Source organism: Haemaphysalis longicornis, unplaced genomic scaffold (genome assembly GCF_048455015.1).
Source record: "Haemaphysalis longicornis isolate Haplotype H1 unplaced genomic scaffold, Haemaphysalis longicornis Haplotype H1 scaffold_3, whole genome shotgun sequence".
Classification (NCBI taxonomy): domain Eukaryota; kingdom Metazoa; phylum Arthropoda; class Arachnida; order Ixodida; family Ixodidae; genus Haemaphysalis; species Haemaphysalis longicornis.
The window spans coordinates 50,462,815-50,483,940 of record NW_027526335.1 but is presented as its reverse complement, the minus strand read 5'-3'; the positions used below and the strand labels follow the sequence as shown (position 1 = coordinate 50,483,940).

Below are 21,126 nucleotides of genomic sequence, written 5' to 3'. Positions count from 1 at the left end.
GCCCGGAAAGGGTATTATCTTTAAAAGTTCGTGACAGTCACCTTCACGTGTTCCTCCATCGAGGTCTTGCCGAAGCCGAGGTCCCGCAACACGTGTAGGCAGAACCGTCGGTTGTCCGTCCACGCTTCGCCGTTCATCGTCGCGACACCTGGTCGGGAAGTACAGCAGGGTTCGGGAAACTAAAATGTATTTTCACCAATGGTTGTATTTAACGGTTGCGTTTCGATGATACAAACGCGTGAATGGACCTCCATTTCGATGCTTCTGCGGGTACGCAGGTTCATTGTATCCGAGCGATTCATTTTATTTTTTCTTTGTTGATACTGATTGATTTTAGTCAGCGTTTTCGACGACCTAAATACAGAACAGGCCTGTTCGAGTAGGGATATTTAAATTTGAACAAGCAGACGGCAAGGAGAGGGGGAGTTGAGTGCTCTCGTTTGTTTAAATAACTTCGAATCCGTGCCTTCAAACACATGAGTCCAAAAAAAAAAACTTGATTATGGTACGCGTATTTAGGAAAAATAATAAAAATGTAATGATGAAGTTACTGCGAAGAAGAAAGATCTTGTTAAAGGAGTTCCCCACAGACGTATAGAACTCAAAATAACCCTTTGTTTAACGTCGAAGTAGATGGCTGAAATATTTTCGAGCCGCGCGCAGCAAAATATATTTATAAATAGGAAATCTCAAGCTCGAGATCAAAATGCGGCTCGGGTTTTTCTCTCTCGAAGAAGTAGCCCATGCTGTCTTCTGTATTGTCACCGGTGAAATGCCGACAGTAGTTCGCATCTCAAACTTTTGTCGGGAAGCACACGTTTCAATTGTAGGTTCTTCTTCGTGTGTAGCACTACAAGGTGCGTGTGCGTGCAGCTTCCGGGGTGCTGTGTGCGCGAAGTCGGTTTCATCAATGTTTAGAAATTCCTTGCGGGCACACTTTATCTGAGGAGAGCTTTGTAGTGATAGATACTGCATTACCGCCGTGACCTGAATTTAAACTACGTGTTCACCCGTTTTGAGGAAAACTCGGAAAGTGCCAGAAGTGCAATCTTCTTTATTGCCCCGAAGGGTGCAAGTCAAATGACACGCTTCTTCAGAATACCAACGTTTTACACCAAAGCAATATCTGACGAAAGTCATTGTATAGAATAGCGCACACAATTGAATATTTGCAGGTACTTCCTCAAAATTTTGAGCTCGGTAAAAGTTTCGGAAGTTTTACTACTTCAACCGAGTTTTACATGAAGGGAGAAAAAAAAAACTACTTTGTGAACCACTATAACAAAATGCAGCTCGATAAATGTTTTGTTTATGAGGTGGGCTAGTGCTTTGCGAAAAGAATCGGTTATACAAAAGTATGGTTTTCTTAAGCTTTCGTTACTAAATATATTTTTTCGCATTCTACACCAGTATTTCGCAGCTTTAAAATATTAGATAAACTTAAATACATCACCAGAAAAAAAATATGGCAGTGTAACGCGCTAAATGCACTGAGTCAGTGTCGTTTTGTTTTAATTAAAAACACTTAGGATGGGAGAATCCTTGCGTGGACGGAAAATGTGTATTGTATTATGCATTTTTGTACTGAGAAGTTTCGTGGCCTTCTACGGTTTTATGAATAATACATATACCACAATACAGATTAATATTATTAATGTGACAAGCGCGTTAGCTGGATTTATGGAGGGCAGCTCAAGTTTCCGTTGTTATTACAGATTTGTTGATTTCTGAAGATGGCAGTCTTAGGAAATCATCAAGAGAGCAAAAATTGTGATTTCTGGCTGTTCGCATTGTTTATTGAAGGACTGAAAACAGTGTGGCAGGGTTTTATAGGCAGCAGTAACAAATGGTAGATCTATATGATAGCAGCCTTGAGGCCACCCTCTAGTCCGTTGCTGTGTGCTATACGCTATATTGGAGTACATGTTACACGCATACCTAACAAATATGTAGCTATGTGATATGTGTGAAAAAGTTATAACGAATCCAAATACAAAATTTAGCAAAGAATATATGTGTAAATAAAATAGTAAACTGTAGTCGGTGAATAAACGCTATTCCTGACACCTATAGGTGACAGCCGGGCAATGCAGATAAACTTATGAAGAGCGAACAATAAATTACCATTTAAAGCTGGTATGGCCATTTTATAGAAATTTATAAACAGTTAGGATCCCTTCTCAAATTATCATTAGGAGGCGCCATTAGAGAGTTGGACATGCCGCAGTTATAATCTCTTGTGTTGTTGAAGTATGTCACCGCATGAAAAAAAATTAAAAATGTGACCGTTTATTTTTTATTTCACATTGACGTCGTAAAGAACCGTCGTACATGATATTCATAAGAAAAATAAGAAAAAATATAATGTTCAGGTTTGTTATTGGCAATGAATTGCTCGAACTTAGCTGTTACGGCAACATTCATGACTAGCAAATAGAGTGCAGGAATTTCCAACTTTTTGACACTGAGGTAGCCAGCTAATTAGACTCTGCAACTAATTAGGATCATTGCTATCCCATAGTTGGGAATAAAGTTACAGTAAAAATACCAAAATTACATAAAATTCGTCATTATTGACATGTAGTTTGCTTCAAATGATTGCTTCAAATGATTGCTTCAAAATTTACCATCAGTTTTCATTAATCTCACTTGATTTTAAGGGCTAGTATTAAACGATGTGCGCAAAGTTTAGTTGATAAAGATTTATTCAATTGGAAGTTACAACCGTTTGCGCGCAAGAAAGTGCAAAAAAATCAAGTTTTGAGAAAAACAAGAATAAAGTTTTTCAATCCTTGCACAAACAAGATCGTCACGCCGTGCAAGGTTAAAATCCACCAGGTCTCAGCTAGAGCCCTCCTTAGCTGCCACGAGCTCTCTTTTGGTTTTTCTTGCCGCCCGTAGTTTCTTGGGAAGAGGTTTTGCCTCACCCATTGATTGACGTTTGGCCTTCTTCACGTGGTACTTGTCGCTTGTACAACATGCTACGGCTGTGTGGTGGGCAGGTTCGAAGCCTGCTTTTCTCAAACAATCTGCTGCGCTTCTGTTACCATCGTTGAAGTGGACATTGCCAAAAGTAGGATGGGCAGACTCACGTGGACGTCCTGGGGAACCACGGACAGTTGTGAAGAAACAGATCCTAGTCTCTCCATACCTTTAATCTCATTACCCCGCAGTAAAGGTTCTCACAGCTGCATTCACAATCCTTCACCAAGTTCCCAGGCTTTGCAGCACTGGCCGACACATTAGGCCAACATGGTCTTCGGTCTATTGCCACGAACCTTTCGTTACAGTTGCCTTTTTGCCTGAGCTTGGCATATGTTATTAGACGTCCCATTTTATTACTGTTTTGCTAAGAATAATACCTATAAAATCACGAATCCAGTAATGTTCACAGTTGTAGCATTAGCGTAAAGCCCGCAAAGTAAACAACCAAGACGCTTGTGGCGTCATACATCCCCCTTACGGAAATTTAAACCAATGTGTGGAAAAAGGAACCCTCACAAATTGTCTTTGAATAATCTTCTACGTACCCGACTAGAACATACTCGAAAAAGTTCAATATACGCGGGTGTTATTCGCTGAGTTATCAGTTTCTGTTACTCCACCACTTTATTTTAAGTTTCACAGCCGTTTACCAACTGTTAGACAGCTGGCTATAACTTTATAACAGCTATGGTAAGAAAACGATTCTTAGTGCACAGCCTTCTTGAATGTTTGGAAGCTCTCAAAATTACCAAAAAAATGTGAAAAACGCCTTTTTAAACGTTCTTGCATACCTTACGACACTTTTTAACGTTCTAAAAAAAACTCTGCTTAACACTAGTGCAATGGTATCTGTAAAATGGATAGACGGAGAGACTGCGTTACAAAAAATGTTGCATTAAATATACATCAGCACGTACCTCCGTATACCTCTCCTCGGAACAGCCAGTTTTGTGGGCGGTATAAAACCTCCTTTTTTGTGAGGAACTTCTTGATTGAGTCAAAGTCGTTTAATATCACCATGTCCGCCGAGCCTGTTTTGATCCTGAGCAGAAACACAAATGAACAAGGTCAGCATAGGTGCATAATTTTGTTTAGCCACATACGCCTTTTCACCGCGAGAGTGCCACGGCAAACGAGTGGCCATGTTAGTCTAACTGCCTATGCGGTCGACAAAAGATTTGTTGTATTCCTTGCCACATGAAGGTTTGCTGTCGAGCGTCGAAGCGTCAATTGATTTCAGTGCAATAGATTTTACGAACGCCTGTGGTGTGAGTACGAGTGACTTCTTGTAGATTTTATCTTTCTATCTGACGTCGACCTTTGCTGCCTTTGGCAGTAACATTTACCTGCGAAAGCAGGTTGTTTGCATAGTGTCCTTCATTGCACCTTGTCCCGTCCTAGCTTCGTCCTGTGTTAGTGCGTCGTGTTTTCTGTGTGACTACATCTCCCAAGCCCAAGCTGCGTGCCTTGAAACTTTTTCCATCGTATTACACGCGATCGGAGCGGCCTTCGGATATTTGCTATGCGCATGCTTTCAAAAGATACTTTTATACGTCTTTTATTGGGCTGGCCAGTTGAAAATCCGTCCAAGGTCACTAGTTAAACCCAAAGCGACACGCTGCCATGAATTATTTGGAGAACGCATGGTCGGCAACAATGCCAGGGCCGAATATCGCATCAAGGTTATTGCTGCATAGGTTAGTAGAGCCAAGACGCCACGCTACTGACGGGGTACATGCCGACATTTTCCCCAGTTTTATTGCTGTCATTATAAGCCGCAGGATGACCGCTGAAGAAATCGCGTACCTGTAGACGGGACCGTACTGTTGTGCCCACTTCATGGCCTGGTTGCAGTGGAAGTCCTTGTTTGTGAACTGCGTGTGCCCTACGAATGGTCGGCCGGGGGGACCAGGTGGTGGGCGCGTTCCTGGAGGGCCACACTTGGTCTTCTGGAACCAGCGCTGTACGGCAATGAACAGCACCGACGCTAGGAACGCCGTTGCAGCCAAGGTCAGCCAATCCATGGTTCTTCCCGCAGGTCACAGTTGGGACTGCAGTGAAAGCGCAAAGATTTACGTTCGACACTTTTCCATACCTCACTGGATATGTGCACGTGTTGGACATATAGCTGAACCCTGAATTTCCCTTGACCGCCCAACCAATTACAACGCCAATAATCTCACGTGACATGACACTGGCTGGAGAATACTAGAAGGATACTTTCCAGTTAGATCAAACCTCGAGTAATAATGAATATGTTGCAAAAGATAATGGACGGAAAGAGGGCCGACAAACGGCGGACTCCTCCGCGTCATTTCATTGCGGCGAAGGACAAGGTAACACAACGTCACTGTTGTAACGGAAGTGAATAAAACAAGACAAACAATCCTAAGTTTGGTCGATCTGTCTGTATTTTTTTATGTCGGTCTGTACCTCGATTCCATCCCCCGGTTTAAAATTACAGCAAATTCGTGAGTGAGACGCTTATAAGGGCAAAGCATATTCAGTCTGATAAATCTAGAAATAGGCTTTGTATTTGTCAACATTGTTCAGCAAAAAAATATCATATTAGACTTATTTGAGGAACCTGTTTAAGCCGATTTAACTGCTAATGCACCGCAAACTCAGTAAGGGCCGGCCGAAGCCTCTATAGAGAAACGAACTGCCAAATTTCGGTTGGAAAGGGTGGACTCAGCTAGAACTCGATAGACGTGTATGAAGAACTTTGGGAGAGGCCTTCGTCCTGCAGTGGGAACAATCAGGCTGATGATGATGATAATGATTATGGTTAGTTAAGGGAAAATGTCACTACATAGTTTTTGTTTGTAGTGTTCTTCTGTTTGATTTTTGCGATATCAAATTAAAAAGAAAGACGTGTTGAAAATGTTTTAAAAACGAAAGACAAGCTAGGCGGGCGGCCGAGCCTCACGCTCGTGGCTCGAACGCTACATCCCAGCAGTCTCAACAGATGACGCAGCCGTGCCAACTAGGCAATATTACACTGGGTAGACCGAGAGACCTCGGAGGGGAACAGCGTGAGAGATGGGTCGATGAGAGCGGAGGGTCTGTTACGTGGCAGGGGCGGCGAGAGACTCGTCTTTGGAAGATATTTGGAGCTGCTTAAGTAGATGCGCGGCCGACTTTTTTGTGGGAAAGTTGGCCGAAGCGATGCATTCATGCGGTTACAAGAGAGCAGCCCCAGCGTGTGATTTCAGATGGTTTGAAAAGCTTCAACATTTTATACGAAAGAAGCTTTCTTGGGCCCAATTCTCCAAAACGGCGCCGTCGTTTCACGTGTGACGTCATTTTGACGTAAAATTATAGCAAGACCACGGCCTTCCAAGGTGTCGGGGAGAACGGAGGAGAGGAACTAGCCAATCAAAGAGCAAGCTACGTTCCCTAGCGTTATCCCTTTTGAGACTTCTAGGGAACGTTGCCCGTTGAGGTTCGAGACGGAGCAGCAACTCGCCACAGAGAGTGCGCGCCGCGACCTTGGAAAGGCGAGATTTGCGCGCTCCTCGTCGCTCACGGCGAACGCGTCGCGAGGCGTGTGTTGTCGCCTTGACCATCGCATTTGTCGTCTCGGAGCTTGCGGAGATTACTGTGCCGCTAACGAAGAGGCGAATGCACCGCCATGTCGAGGTACACCATTTTAGGCGCGATTTACGGCAGCGTTCTATTTATCGCATACTGTCCGTACTGGTGCAGCCGCGTACTGGCGCACTGGTGCAACCCAAGTGCGCCTGGCGGAAAAATGTGCGGCATATGTTTGTTCCGTGCGCCCGCGTTGTTATTGGGGCGTCGGCGTTGACAGACGGGTTCGTGCATCGGCGACAGCGTGAAGATGTTCGCTGAAATCACGCTGAGAGGTACGTCGCCAAAGTATTTGGCGCAAACAAGCTTCTAGTTTTACAAAACACTGAGGTAAAAACAATTAGCAGATGACAAGGCACGAACGGAACTGCCTGTGCGCCGCGCAGGAACCACGGACGCTTTCGCCGTAAGCGAGCGCCGTTTGAAACGACGCACCTCCCCCCATCGTTTCTGGCCGGCGTTTGGCGTGCGGTTGATTGACACTCGACGTAATCAATTACGGCCTTTTAAATGCAGAGCATTTCAGTTACTCACGATGTCACCCGCGTTGTCCCGTCGTAGTCCTCACCGTCGGTGTCCGCACCCCTCCCCCTACACTATATAAAAGAAAATACTATCCGGTGCCAGGTTTCGATTTCTCGACCCTGCGGGCGGAACGAAATGTACGTGTGGCTCTACCCACTGCGCCACAAAGCCGACACAGTCTTGGAGGCTACGGACGCGCCTTATATCCTTGACTCATTCAAATTACTGCTGACGAGCGCTCTCTCGTCAGCAGTTGCCACAAGTGCAACAACATTAACGTAACGCAAACTACTTAACGTCGTGCGCCCCCGGGAATGCTCTGCATTTGATCGTGCCCCTCGCGAGGGGGGTGTTGACGCTACCTCTTGCAGAGACCGAGTGCTACCGCCGAGAACAAGGTCCCACGAGCGGCGCGGGCGCCGTGGACTGGTGGCGCCATCTGTCAGATGCGACGCGAACTACTATCAAGGCAGTGCGAAAAACGAACGCGCGAAATGCAAACCGGGCTGTTAGGAGAAAGGGGAAGTAAACTTTTGTCTTTCAAACCACATAAAATGGCACAATAAGTAGGTCACCGGCCATGAGTGACTGCTCCGCGGTACTTTTCCGTATGACGCAACGTGTGACGACATTTTGCACACGGCCAATCACGTGCGTCCCCAAGGTCGCCGTTTCTAAACGACGGGCAAGGGGCGCGCGCCGTTTCCCTAGAGAATCTGGCCCCTTAAAGGAGCCATGAAGACAAAATACAAGTTTGTATTATTCGAAAGATTTCGTGTTTTATAGTGCCCCCAGCACTTGTCCGAATGCAAACGACGCTTTGTTCACTGAGAAATTAATCAATTTAGGTTAAAAGTTTGATTTTCCCGCTAAATCGTGTGTTTTTGTGGTCCGCAATGACATCACAGACCACCCTGCAGCCTAGGGTCCCTTGATTCATGCGTCCGCCGTACACGGTGGAGACACGTATATGCTGGCGCCGCCATTTTGGGTCGCACGCTCGCCGCCGAAGCAAGTCATTGTATCAAAACCGCGCTACAATTATCGCCGCAACGCGGTTAACTGGCGAAGTTTTAATCATCTCATCTGTTCCGCGTTGCTGGATTGCGTGGGAAATGAAAAGAACTACTCGTTGAGCACGTTGACCAATTGCAGCGGCACGGTACCGTTCAAAGGGTGTCTCCACCCTGTACGGCAGCGTTGGTATCGAGATGCTCACGCGTTTGTTTACGTGAAACCTAGATGGCGCCACCATACCGTAGCATGCCGTTTTGTGCCTTTGGTTTGTTTTTCACCTTTTTTAACCTGACTTGTTTTTGTTCCGGGAGAAAATCGTTGCCTGAAACAGTGCTCGCTCGACAAATATGGTCACGTAAGACACCGTAGCGTCAATCAATCGGCCGGTATCGTCTGAGACAACCCCAAAGCTCCGCAGTTCTGTGCAGCTAAACAAGCATAGTGCGCGCAGTTCCAATAGCAGTACTTCTATGTTTACATGTGCTTTCGTAACTTACACTGTTTGTCCCACCATTCTTACGGCTTTAAAAAGAATGTGCCCTAAATTTACGCGCAAATAGCTCGTTCAGCAAGCTTATAAACTGTGCCTAATTTGCGTTTGCTTTTGCCGCCCTCCGCCAATCGCAGAGCTGTCTCATGTGACATCATAGGTTCTGTTGCGGGAAATGAAGTGGGTCGCATGGCCATTCCCATTTTTTCCTAATTATGTAGCTTATTTGAGCGAAGTTTACGTTAAAAGTGGTGTCAGTATGATTCTAACGAGGCAATCTTTTTAATGAACCAATCTTGTGTTTTCTCTTCATGGCTCCTTTTGTGAGCCAGCGCACCGACTACTAGAGACACCTGCCCGACACATCAGAAGCCAGCGCCGCAAGCGCACAGACTACGGCGACACCTGCCTGCCACATCGAAAGCGAGCACGAAGCCGAGCAGAGCGAGTGTGCGGCGCGCGGCCGGCGGTAGTAGCTTGAGAGGCTCCTCCAGGCGTCTTGCCTCGCTAATAAAGTTAGTTTTCTGCCTTCGAGTGCCTTGGTCGCGTCTCGGGCCCTCGCTGGCCCGCGTCGCCCCTCACAACTGGCGCAGTCGACCCGGAACCGTGCCTGGAGCATCGCCCCGTGAAGTTTCGTCGCCCAGGGCTCCCTCCGTGTGCAGGTGCTACCGCCCACTTCGCCAGAGCCATTTCGCGCTTCGCCCTGTGTTTCGCCGACTGTCGTGTTGGCGCCTGCCCGCCCGATGAAGTAACCTGCCTTCAGTGCCCAAACCGTTCGCCCTACTCGCCCTCTCGTCTCGTAACCAGTTTGCTGCCGTGTACCGCCATGCCGCTCGTGAATTGGAACGAGGCTACGCCAGAGGACCTCGCAGGCTTTACAGCAGATTATCTCCGTGAAGAGTTGGCTCGCCGAAATCTGGACGCTACCGGGCCGAAGGAAGAAGTAATAAACCGCCTTATCGCCGACATCGCTCAAAACCTCTCAGCCACGCCCACTTCCCCAGACTCCGCGGCGTCCACCCAGCGCCCTGACACAGCACCGCCTCCGCCGAGCTCCGATGCAGCACAAACTACCGAGTTGCTGACAGGTTTACTTCAGCAGCTCCTTCATGTGTCGCAACGGGCTGCAGTCCCTGTTCAAGTCACAACTCTTCCAGACCTGTCCGCATCGCTTCCTACTTACAGTGGGGACGGCGGCATTTCAGCGTCCCACTGGATTGAAGAGTTGGAGCGAACTCAAAACCTTGCTTCGTGGCAGCCTTCAACACTACTCGCCGTCGCCATGGGCAAACTTCCTAGAGCGGCCGCTGATTGGAAAGCCGTCATTGGCCGTCAATGCCCGACGTGGGAAACGTTCAGGCAAGCGTTCCTAGATCAATTCAGCGCCAAGCAGACCTTGCTGCAGTGGCAACAAGCCGTTACTTGTCGCGTGCAAGCACACGAAGAGAATCTTGTCAACTACTCTCTGGCAAAGCTGAAGCTCATCTCTGGATGCCCAGTCACTCTCTCGGACACTCAGAGCATAGAGTACGCCCTTCAAGGCATTGCCGACTCGAACCTGGCCACTACTATAGCAGCACAACGCCCAGCGACCGTCGCAGCATATATGGACATTGTCACTCAGCTTGATCAAACACTGAGCCATTCGGCCATTCCATTTTCACGCCCAGGGTATCTAAACGCCACACCACCCACTCCAAGCCTACAGTCGCCTTCCCGCAACTCAGCGTACATGAATCCTCAGGCTGTGTCAGACAGAACGAGCCGGCCACAGCGAATTTACGCCCTGCCACCAGACCAACAAGAGTTCCGATACCACACCGTCTCCGCTAAGCATGGTGCTCCTGCCTACCGTCCTGGACAGAACTTGGCCGAAGCTGTGTGCTTCCAATGCCGCCAAAAAGGACATCTCGCATCCAAGTGTCCATCTAGAGCTGCCGCTCCAACGTCTAGTACACATTCTTCCCCAGCTCTCCACAGTACCCCTTCGGAAACCCTCGATGGATCACTGGTCCAGTGTGCCCTTGTTACCACCACAATTGCTGGGATTGGTCAAGTGGATGCATTTCCCGACAGTGGATCGAAAGTGACGCTTGTTTCCCGCTGCCTGGTCAGCTCTTTGCCCCTCTTGCCCTAGACTAGACCCTCTCTAGTCGTCGTCGGTGGAGAAACAGTAGCTCCAGCTGGTGCCGTATGTTTGAAGGTTTCTGTCGGACCTATCACCGCCTTGGTTGAAGCAGCCGCCCGCCATAATAATGCTGTGCCACTTATATTAGGTGAAGACTGGTTTTCTGCAAGCCATGCACAATTGGTAATTCAGCCACACATGCCAACTGAAATTCGCCCCGCACCCACAGGAACGATTGTTCGGTGCCATGAACGACTGTTGCCCAGGATGTCGAACGCTGTTATGATCCAGGGGTCCTTGTTCAATCACCATATGCCTGGACACCACAGCTCAGCAGGACTCCAGTGTTTTCCACTGCCAGGACCAGATGAGCCGCCGTGGTTAGCACTATCTTGCCAAGAGGATGTTCTCAACAACTACAGCCCCTCTCCTGAATGCAAGCAAGCTGCTTCTCCAACAGTTGAGGTTTGCATTGACCCATCCTTGCCCGCTGCTCAACTCGGTGGCCACTTGCCAGTAGCTCAACAACAGGAAATTACGAGCATTATTTTAAAACACGCTGAAGTGTTCGCTCATGGAGAGGATGACTTGGGTTTGTACGAGGGTGTTGAACACTCAATTCACCTTCTCCCGGACGCTGTGCCATACAGTCGATCCCCCTACCGCTACTCGGCTGCAGACCGTCGTTTTCTCGAGACCCAAACAAGCACACTCCTTCGGCAAGGCATCATTCTTCCAGTCTTCGGACCTTGGGCATTCCCCGCAGTCGTTGTCAGCAGAGGTAGTAAGAAGCGCTTTTGTGTCAACTATGTGCCCCTAAATAAGATGACCGTGAGCGTCGTGCAGCCACTTCCTCATGCCGATGACATCATGGATGACATTGCCGGTTCACAGTACTTTGCCTGTCTGGACCTAAAGTTTGCGTACTGGCAGGTTCGTGTTCGTGAAGAAGACCAAGCAAAAACCGCTTTTGTTACCCACCAGGGAACCATCATGTGGACCCGCATACCATTCGGGCTGAAAAATGCGCCTGCCACGTTCCAGCATGCCATGCAGTCAATTTTTGCCAACTTACAGCCACATCGCTCAAAATGTGGTGTGCGAGTCTACTTGGATCATGTTCTGGTCTTTGCACCAACTTTTAATGAGTTTGCGAGACTACTTGAAGTCCTTCGTCTACTCCACACCAGTGGATTCAAGGTTTCACTTGATAAATGCAAGTTTGGTTTGGAGTCCATCAAGTTTCTGGGATTCATTCTGAGCAGTAACGGCAAGCAACCTGACCCTGCTAAAGTCGACGCCATCCTGAAAATCCGGCAGCCTGCAAACAGCAAAGCAGTCTTGTCATGGCTCCAGACTGCCAACTTCTATCGCCGTTTTGTGAAGAATTTCTCCAGGATCACAGCCCCCTTGCAGAGTCTCATTCGGTCTGAAGAGTTCGACTGGACCAGTGACTGCGATGAAGCTTTTCAACGAATACGCACAGCACTAACAACAGCACCTGTACTCGGTCATTTCGATCCAGACGCCCAAACCACTGTCACAACTGATGCCTCTGGAACAGCAATTGGTGCTGTGCTTTCCCAGAAGCAGCGTGGCAAAGAAACTGTCATTGAATATGCGAGTCGCGCACTGACTGCTGAGGTGAAAAAGTTGCACAGTAACGTGTGGGAGTGTATTGGTGTTCACTGGGCAGTCAGTATTAAGTTCCGCCACTATTTACTTGGCAAGAAATTTTGCCTGTTAACCGACAATTGGACTGTTGCGTGCTTGACAGCCAACATCAGGCCTTCACGTCTTTTTACCACCATGTTGATGGATCCTACAGAGTTCGACTTCACGGTACAGCACCATCCTGGTCGCCAAAACGTGGTTGCTGACATGCTGTCGCGACTATCTGCAGCAGTTTTCCACCAGCCACAGTCTCTAGCAGCTGTGCAAGCAGAAGACGAAGAGTGCCAGGATCTTCGTCGCTCCCTGTCATCTTCAGAATCTCCAGAGCATGACATTTCCGTAATTGATGACATCTTGTACCATAGCGATGGGACCACAGGTGCGCAAACCATCATAGTGCCAGCGAAGATACGCCAAGCTGTGTTGGAAGTTGTTCATGATGGTGGAGGCCACATGGATGTAACCCGTACTCTGGCCAAAGTGAGAGAACGCTACTTGTGGCCAAACGTTGCACCCTCAGTGACTCGCTACGTAACAGCATGTCAGATCTGCCAGAGCACCAACCGCCCAGTGTCTAAAAGTGTCGGCAAAATGGGCCTCATGCCAGTGTCCGACACCCCTTTTGCCTTAATTGCCATTGATCACATCACCATGCCAGCTGCTGCAGGAACGAAGTACATTCTATATGTAATTGACTTCGCCACACGCTTCATCATCCCAGCAGCTGTGACTTCAACAGCAGCCAAAGAGGTGATAGCACATTTGCAGTCAGTGTTCTTTAGGTTTGGTTGCCCTGATGACTGCATGTGTGATCATGGCGCAGCCTTTGAATCTCACCAGTTCAAGCACTTCATGCGCATGCATGGCGCAGAGATCCACTACTCGGTTGCATACCGTGCAGCCAGCAATGGCCTAGTAGAGAGAAGCAACGGGACTTTAATCTCAGTTCTTCGGAAGCTGTGTCCAAGTGACCCTACCTCTTGGGACAGCAAGCTCGAAGAAGCTGCTTTTGCCATTAACACAAGCTACAGTGCCAGCAGCTGTTTCTCTCCATTTGAACTACTTTACGGATACGTTCCCAAGCTTCCATATCAACGTCACCGTCCCGCCACAGCAAGGACACTGCAAGACCGCCTCCTAACGTTGTCCCAGAACCGGGATACTGCAGCAGGCAATACTGAGGAAGCCCAAGAGAAACGAAAGGAAGCGTATGATCAATCCCATAGGGACCACTCCTTTCACGTCGGCCAGTTCGTTTGGGTGCGCCGCCAAGAGCCTGTAACAGATGGTACTGGAAAGTTGGCACCCAAATTCAAAGGAGTATATCAAATCACTGACCAGAAAACGCCTGTTACGTTTGTCGTTAGCCGCATATCTGGTCAAGGGCCTCGTGATCGGATCCAAGACAGGGTAGTCCACGTGTCTCAACTCAAGCACTATGTGCCACCTTATATCGAGCCCTACATCCTAAAGAGCCCAAATTTGTCTCTGTGTGAATGTTCCACCTCTCGCAGTGTTAGTAAGGAGCCATCTCAACCGCCAGCCTCTCCTGGACCTGCAATCCTACCTCCGGCGGTACCCTCATCTCGACCCCAGCGCCAAAGGCGCCTACCCGAGCGCTTGAAGGACTATTCCCTCTCGCAATGAAGGCAGCAAGCAGTGCCACTTCCGTGACCAAAGGGACTTGGTCCAACAGAGAGGAGCCGGATGTGAGCCAGCGCACCGACTACTAGCGACACCTGCCCGACACATCAGAAGCCAGCGCCGCAAGCGCACAGACTACGGCGACACCTGCCCATAGGTCGGCAAAACAGAAAGAACTCACTCAAACTCAATCATAATTTTTTTCATTCACGCTGTACTCAATCAAACTCAGACTCAAAAAGTTCGTCTGTTCACAAAATCACTCGTACTCACTCATCAAATACTCATTTGTAATCGTACTCACTTGTACTCAAACTCATTTGTCCTCACGAGTATTCGTACTCAATCTGTACTCATGAGTATTCAATGAGTACTACTGCTCATGAGTAATACTCATGAGTACTACTCATTTTTCACTCATGAGTACTACTCATTCTGCACTCATGAGTACTACTCATTCTGCACTCATGAGTACTCAATCTGTACTCATGAGTACTCAATTTGTATTACTCACGAATAATCAACTTATCTGCACTGTTAGCTAAGTCGTAGCTCGAATGAAAGACTAAGTAGAAAAAATAAATTGTTTAATTGATTAGAAAAACACAGGTTACATATAAATCAGGAGAGAGGAAGAAAACGTCTGACGCGGTGCACTGTCGTTGGGCGACTTACTGCGCGAAGGCAAGTACATGTGACAAAGCAAAACGGAACGTAAGCACTCGCGTTGCGTCTGGTGTCCCCTCTTGTTCTCAGGCCGGGTCGGGCTCAGGGGAGCTCGGGGGTTGTCGGTGCAGCCGTGGCCGTAAACTGCGTTTTTCTGCGTGTCTTCGGGTGGCAGCTTTTGTCGTCCGTTTTCTTGTTTGCACTACTGTACTCAGGAGTGCATATACTCAAGAGTGCAAGCACTCGCAAAAACAGTATTCATGAGTATTGTACTCATGAGTGCTGTGTACTCATGAGTGATGTGTACTCATGAGTACTGTGTACTCATGAGTGCTGTGTACTCATCAGTGCTGTGTACTCATGAGTACTCATACTCATTAGTACTCAAACTCATGAGTACTCATACTCATGAATACTGTACTCATGAGTACTCATACTCATGACTAGTGTACTCATGAGTACTGTACTCACGAGTAGTGGACTTACCCCTATACTCACTCGTCATCGTACTCACTATTTTTTTCTGGGTGTGTGATCACTCATCATCGTACTCACTCGTGAGTTTGAGTACAAATGAGTACAAATGAGTGTACTCACGAGTGAGTACGCCGACCTATGCACCTGCCTGCCACATAGAAAGCGAGCACGAAGCCGAGCAGAGCGAGTGTGCGGCGCGCGGCCGGCGGTAGTAGCTTGAGAGGCTCCTCGAGGCGTCTTGCCTCGCTAATAAAGTTAGTTTTCTGCCTTCGAGTGCCTTGGTCGCGTCTCGGGCCCTCGCTGGCCCGCGTCGCCCCTCACACTTTAACACCCGCTCACATATGGTCACTGCATTTGTCAAGAAATATACCGTATTTGGCGCGTTCTACCCACAGTTGTTGAGGTGACGGCCGTCATGTCGACCACCAGGGAGCGAAAGTCTCGTGTTTCTGATGATATTGCCTACTAGGTTGGCGGTCCAAGCCATACAACTACTATGTTTCCGGTGAAGTGGGTATCTGCGTCTTTTATAATATTAATAACTTCGCCAGTTGCACGGTGGACTATCTACATAAATTTACTTTCGGGTGGCTGCTTGCAATCGTTGCATTTCTGCTAAGGCTTACCGTGAACAGAACAGGCATATGGATATGGCAGAAGACGTCATATAAAACACAGTTGTATTGCATTTATGGGCGATAATAACAAACTCAGCCTGATTAGGAATATTCCGAAGCAGTTTGTCTCTTTTATAACACGATAATAATTAAAAGCATAGCTTGTTTACATTATTGCACTTGTCATCCTCAACAGTTCGAGATGATGGATTATGTAGCAAGCGGAAAGAGACCCGCTGGCTACCACTTTACTCTACTGGCGTGTACAGACAATGACACCCCACGACTGACGGTCTACTTGCCGGAATCTCAGTTTTGTGCAATCCTTAGACGTCGCAGGAACGCCTCTGCATAAGTACCATACCTGAACACAGCTAAATAAGACATTTGACCGAAGAATTCTACTCTGTAGAGGTGAATGACCACAGAAGTTAAGGTTACTCCGGGCGACCGTAGATTTGTTCGTGCTATTAGAGGTGCAGTTGTCGAACGACTCGGCCATTACCGTAGCACGCGTACCGTAGTGTGTGAAAATTGGCGGTGACGACAACGGCGACGGGCGTCGTCTGGTGCCCCAGCGGGCGCCTACTTCGGCAGCAGCCGCAAACAAACAAACAAACAAACAAACAAACAGACAGACAGACAGACAGGCAGACGACCTTTCCAAGATACGTCCAGCTTGAAGATTGTGTTCCAGCGTAGACGACCAGCTCCACCTTGGGGGAGCCGGAGGAAACTATCCACGTACGTGATTGGAGCATGGTCAAAAAGAGGGAGCATTGTGTTTTAGTTAACGCGGCAAAAATGCTTGGATCAGGTAGTCATTACCAGTTTCGCTGTAAAAGCCCTTCCTTGCAATGATGCAGTGGGAGATTCTCTTAAATCTTACATGATAATTAAGCCGCAACTTCTTCACATCATACTTTTATTTATAAATTCAGGTCACAGGCATCATGGCCCTTCGTATATGGCGCGCGCTTGCGGTCACCTTTTATACATTTTGTAATGTCTTTGTTATGCCGTGTTTTGACAACTTTACCAGGCGGGGCTGAACTTAGGCCTGGCTGTTGAAGCTCGCACTTACGTGCATGTCCAAACATATTCCGCCGCTTCCTTTTTTCAGGCATAATTAAAGCACGCAGCCAGCATAATCACAGCGCGGTAAAACGCTGAGTGGCGGACACGCAAAGCGAAAAATGCAGAAGAGAACAGAGCTACGACATTCATGAGAGAGATTCGGCATGCTGTGTGGCTTTTGTTTTGCTAAGATGCCTAGCGCGCCTCCTGGTGCGCCTGTCACCCTTCAAATGATGACGGTGTTGTGTTTTGTTTTGTTTATGGCAGTTGCTTTTTGCTTATGCAGAAACTACTACATTTCTTCTGTTTGCTTAAAAAAGCTAGCCAAACAGAAGAGCCGAAAACAAGAACTTGACACTGTTTGACTTTTCCACACTTACAACGTATCATATCATGTTGTATGTTTAACTCATCTGTCGACGCTTGAAGCACCTTATCCTGTTTCCGGCTTTCTCTTGGAGTGGTGCCCGCATATCGCGTATGCTTTTGCGAGACAAACTTATGTTCTTTTTATTTGTTGCTATCGCCAGCTTGTTTTCACGGCAAAATAACCAATTGTGAAAGCCCCAGATGCTCAGCTTCCCTTCATCCCGCTGGGGTGCTGGCGCCCCCGCTCAGTTCGACAGCTTACGATAAGTACAAGAATAGCATCAGGTGGAACCATTCTATCACCGTTATCTTGGCAAGTGGGCTACACCGCGGAGGTCGTTGGTGATACATTCGCTCTGAGCTCGAGTAGCTTTACCGTTTTGTTTTATAACTTCCATTCGGTGCCCAATTCTTCTGATTTTTGCGCCATTTTTAAGATTAACGGTCGTTTATTTACACTTTCGTATTATGCATAAACCGTACTATTGCGTGCATAGATGTCAACTTTTTTAAAGCATTAGTTTTCTGACAGGACGGCATCGGTCCACTTAGTGGGAGTGATGGTGTTGCGTCAAAAAACTAATGCCTTTCTCCATATAGATGGTATTCACTGAAAAGTTTAGCTGTCAATTTCTCCGCTTGGCAACACTGGAATAGGCCACGGTCATGGCCGAAGTGCCATGGACATGACGGGGATGTACCAGTGCGCCCGCACGCCGCAGAAAATAAAACACAGGTGTGCGTCCTCTGCTCTGTTTCAACCCTATTATCAATGGTGGCGTCAACAGAGTTATTATTCGCACTCACATTGGAGTCAAGGTATTTCTTTGCGTTCGGTGGGGTAGAGTTTGGAACGTCCAACACACATCATGTGCTTAGCACGGACAAGTACCGCCATCCAGGGGAGCCCGACGTAACCAGTGACGTCGCACTCACAAAGTTGCCTGCATGCGTGCCTCGCCAGTGAACATAACCTAGAGTAATTGATCGACCGAAAAGCTCTTGTAAGATATCTGGACACACGGCGCGTGCGTGAAACCGGGTTTCCATTGCGCCGAAACGCTTACAGTGGAACCCCGATAATACGACTTTCAAGGGACCGCGAGAAAGCGTCGTATGGCCAAGGTGTCGTACGACCGGGGTGCGGGTAAATGCCGGCCTCGTAGACGGTTTCACGCGACAGGTGGGCTAAGAACGTATTTAAACTACTAGATTTAGCGCGTTCTCGCGTGATTTGCGAACCTTTAGCTGAAATCCCAAGTTAACAAAAACGCTTCTGTTGTGGCTCCCTCCCGCCCCGTACGGCGTACGAGCAAAGCCCGCCAGCAGCAAAGCGCCGCATGCTACGCGACATCCGTGCCGTCAGGCGGCCCGCGCCTTGCGTGAGCGAGATAAGGCTGACGTGGTCGACCAAATTGAGAGGGGGAAAAGTGAGTGTGAAACTACCAAGGCTAAGCGAAACGAAATATACACGATTTTCCATAAGCACCCGGGAGAGGAGGAAAATATCCGCAAACAAGTTCTCTCGGCGGCTCGCGCGCCTTCCGCTTCCGCCGGGCCAGCGTTGCCTGTGCGCGCTGCGCTGTTAACATCGCTCGGCGCGGTGTGCTCCGCTGCGTAGCACAAGAGTGTTTCGCACCGTGCCATTGGTTTTTGCGGAAATTTCAACATTTTAGCCAATGCTGCGATGCCGTTCAAGGAGCAAACGTCGGTTGGTCAGCACTGTGCAGTGGTGTGTTAGGGAACAACCAGAGAAAGCGAGGAAAAGTCGCCGACAGCATACATCTGCACGAAACTGCCTGGAGAAAATGCAGTGCGGTTGCGACAGCTTTTTGCTGCATCGCTTCCCAACGGACACCGAGTTGAGACATCGGTAGACGCCGTTGATAAACCGCAGACTTTGTACCAACGACCAACTCTAGGGTCTGTTCGGTGCACTTCTTGGACGGCAAGCAGACGGAGCAAAATCTATTTATCACACGCAAAACTGCGACAGCGGCGACAGAACGGAACCACCCGAAATGTCAGAAGCAGCTTTGTCCTTGACAAGACAACATTGATTGATTAATTGATTGATTATGGGGTCTAACGCGCCGACGCTTGATAGGCGATGAGGCGCGCCGTAGTGGAGGGCTCCAGATTTGACCACCTGGGGATCTTTAACGTGCGCCGATACAATACAACATTACAATAACGTCAGTTTCCTGGTAATCAATTTAGAATTACGTATACTCTTCGGTCATTACAATCGATTGACATTAAACAATCCCCATTTCATCCAATCTAACCTTTAAAATTACGGCGTTTTGTTTACATTTTTTCAGACGAACGCATTACGCTGGCAAATGATATGAAAGGATAACTTTCTCCATCGTACACTGCTGGTCGATAGCAGGATAAGAAGGCAGCAAAATGTGGAAACGCAGCTAGAGATACGCGAACGCTTCATTTGGAAAATAGCTCAACCTGTTCACAACGCTGTCAAAGGAAAAGTTTCTCATCTTTTTGCGTTGTCACGGAATCTAAAGAACTACAATTACAAAGGAGCCACTGCTGATCACGTATAGAATTCATGGTGCAAGCAGAAGGTTCACAACGATGGTCTCCGAGTGACAGGGCGCATACGGTACGCTGCTTGTCTGAAGGGGGGCTGTGGTTTAGTCAAGCCGTAATGACGGCTTTTTCTGCAGCTCCTCTGTCTCTCTTTGTATGTTTTTGAGGCAGAAATAAACATTGTTATTATTATTATTATTAAAAAAAGAGTTAAGCCAATGATGATCCCAATTTTAGAATAAAAACTGACTGGCTGTGCGGTCTTGTTATTTTTCCGCCCAGTTGAATCCCACTCGTCAGTAACCGTCGTAAGTATAGTTCAAAAAGGTTATACTGTATTGCAATGTCAACAGCGTAGCAATCGCCTCGTCGGAAGTCCATCGCGAGCGCGGGTCAGCGTGACCCACACGCTGTGCGCGCTCCGCATTCGACGTCCGCGCTTCCCTAGACATGACTAATCGGAAAACATAACAAGCACGGTGGCATTGTAAATACCTATTTACTCCCCGATAGCGATTCCTATGGCAGTCGGTGCCTTAGCGGTAGCGTTTCAATCGCGGAACTGCGGAGCGCCACCGGCACCACCACCACCAGTGCTACTGCTGCTCGCCTTAGCCGGAGTCCGCATTGTCCGCTCTGGCAGCGAATTAGTACCTGAAATCCGTTCGCAGGTGGTGAAAACCAAACGCGCGCACACGCACGCACGCACGCACGCCACACACACACACACATGTTCGTGTACGTACGTGTATGTACGTACGTACATACATACATACATACTGTAAGCGCAAGTGACTGCCGAGCTTCCTTCATCGTTTTCCCTCCATTTATTTGCCATCAATGCATCGTCTTCGTCTTCTTACCTCGCCCGTTCATCATCAGCACCTCATCGCCTGGGCGCGGAACGCTCGATCATCATCATCGTGGTTTGAAGTCCCTTCTCGGGTTCGGGCTGCTGCTTGCCGAATAAAGGGCCTTCTCGCCTTCAACAAAGCCTTCTCGCCGGAGCCTCTCAATACATACATACATACATACATACATACATACATACATACATACATACATACATACATACATACATACATACATACATACATACATACATACATACATACATACATACATACATACATATCGCACCAGACCGGTATTCTGGAGGTCGTGGCTTCGGATCCCACCCGGCGCGCATTTTTTCACCACTTTCTTTGTGACTAAAAATTTTTCATCTGTTTCTATGGCCTACCGCATTCACCCCTTTGCTTTCCGAGGTTTCCTTGACTGCCAACCCTTATTCTACATACATACATACA

General features: G+C 48.0%; 2 protein-coding genes across 3 annotated transcripts in view; both read right to left on the bottom strand.

Annotated features, from left to right (window-relative positions):
• Nucleotides 1-21,126, bottom strand: part of LOC144174441 (cytochrome P450 2A4-like) — a 98,772-nt gene that overhangs the window by 62,577 nt on the left and 15,069 nt on the right. The window lies entirely within an intron of this gene.
• LOC144174437 (cytochrome P450 2A4-like) overlaps nt 1-21,126 on the bottom strand; it is a 45,340-nt gene that overhangs the window by 23,788 nt on the left and 426 nt on the right. The window contains exons 2-4 of the mRNA XM_077703154.1: nt 4,792-5,036; nt 3,903-4,027; nt 42-148 (exon numbers count right to left, since the gene is read on the bottom strand). Coding sequence (XP_077559280.1) covers nt 42-148; nt 3,903-4,027; nt 4,792-5,009 — 450 coding nt within the window. The 5' untranslated portion in view covers nt 5,010-5,036. The remainder of the gene's footprint in view (nt 1-41; nt 149-3,902; nt 4,028-4,791; nt 5,037-21,126) is intronic.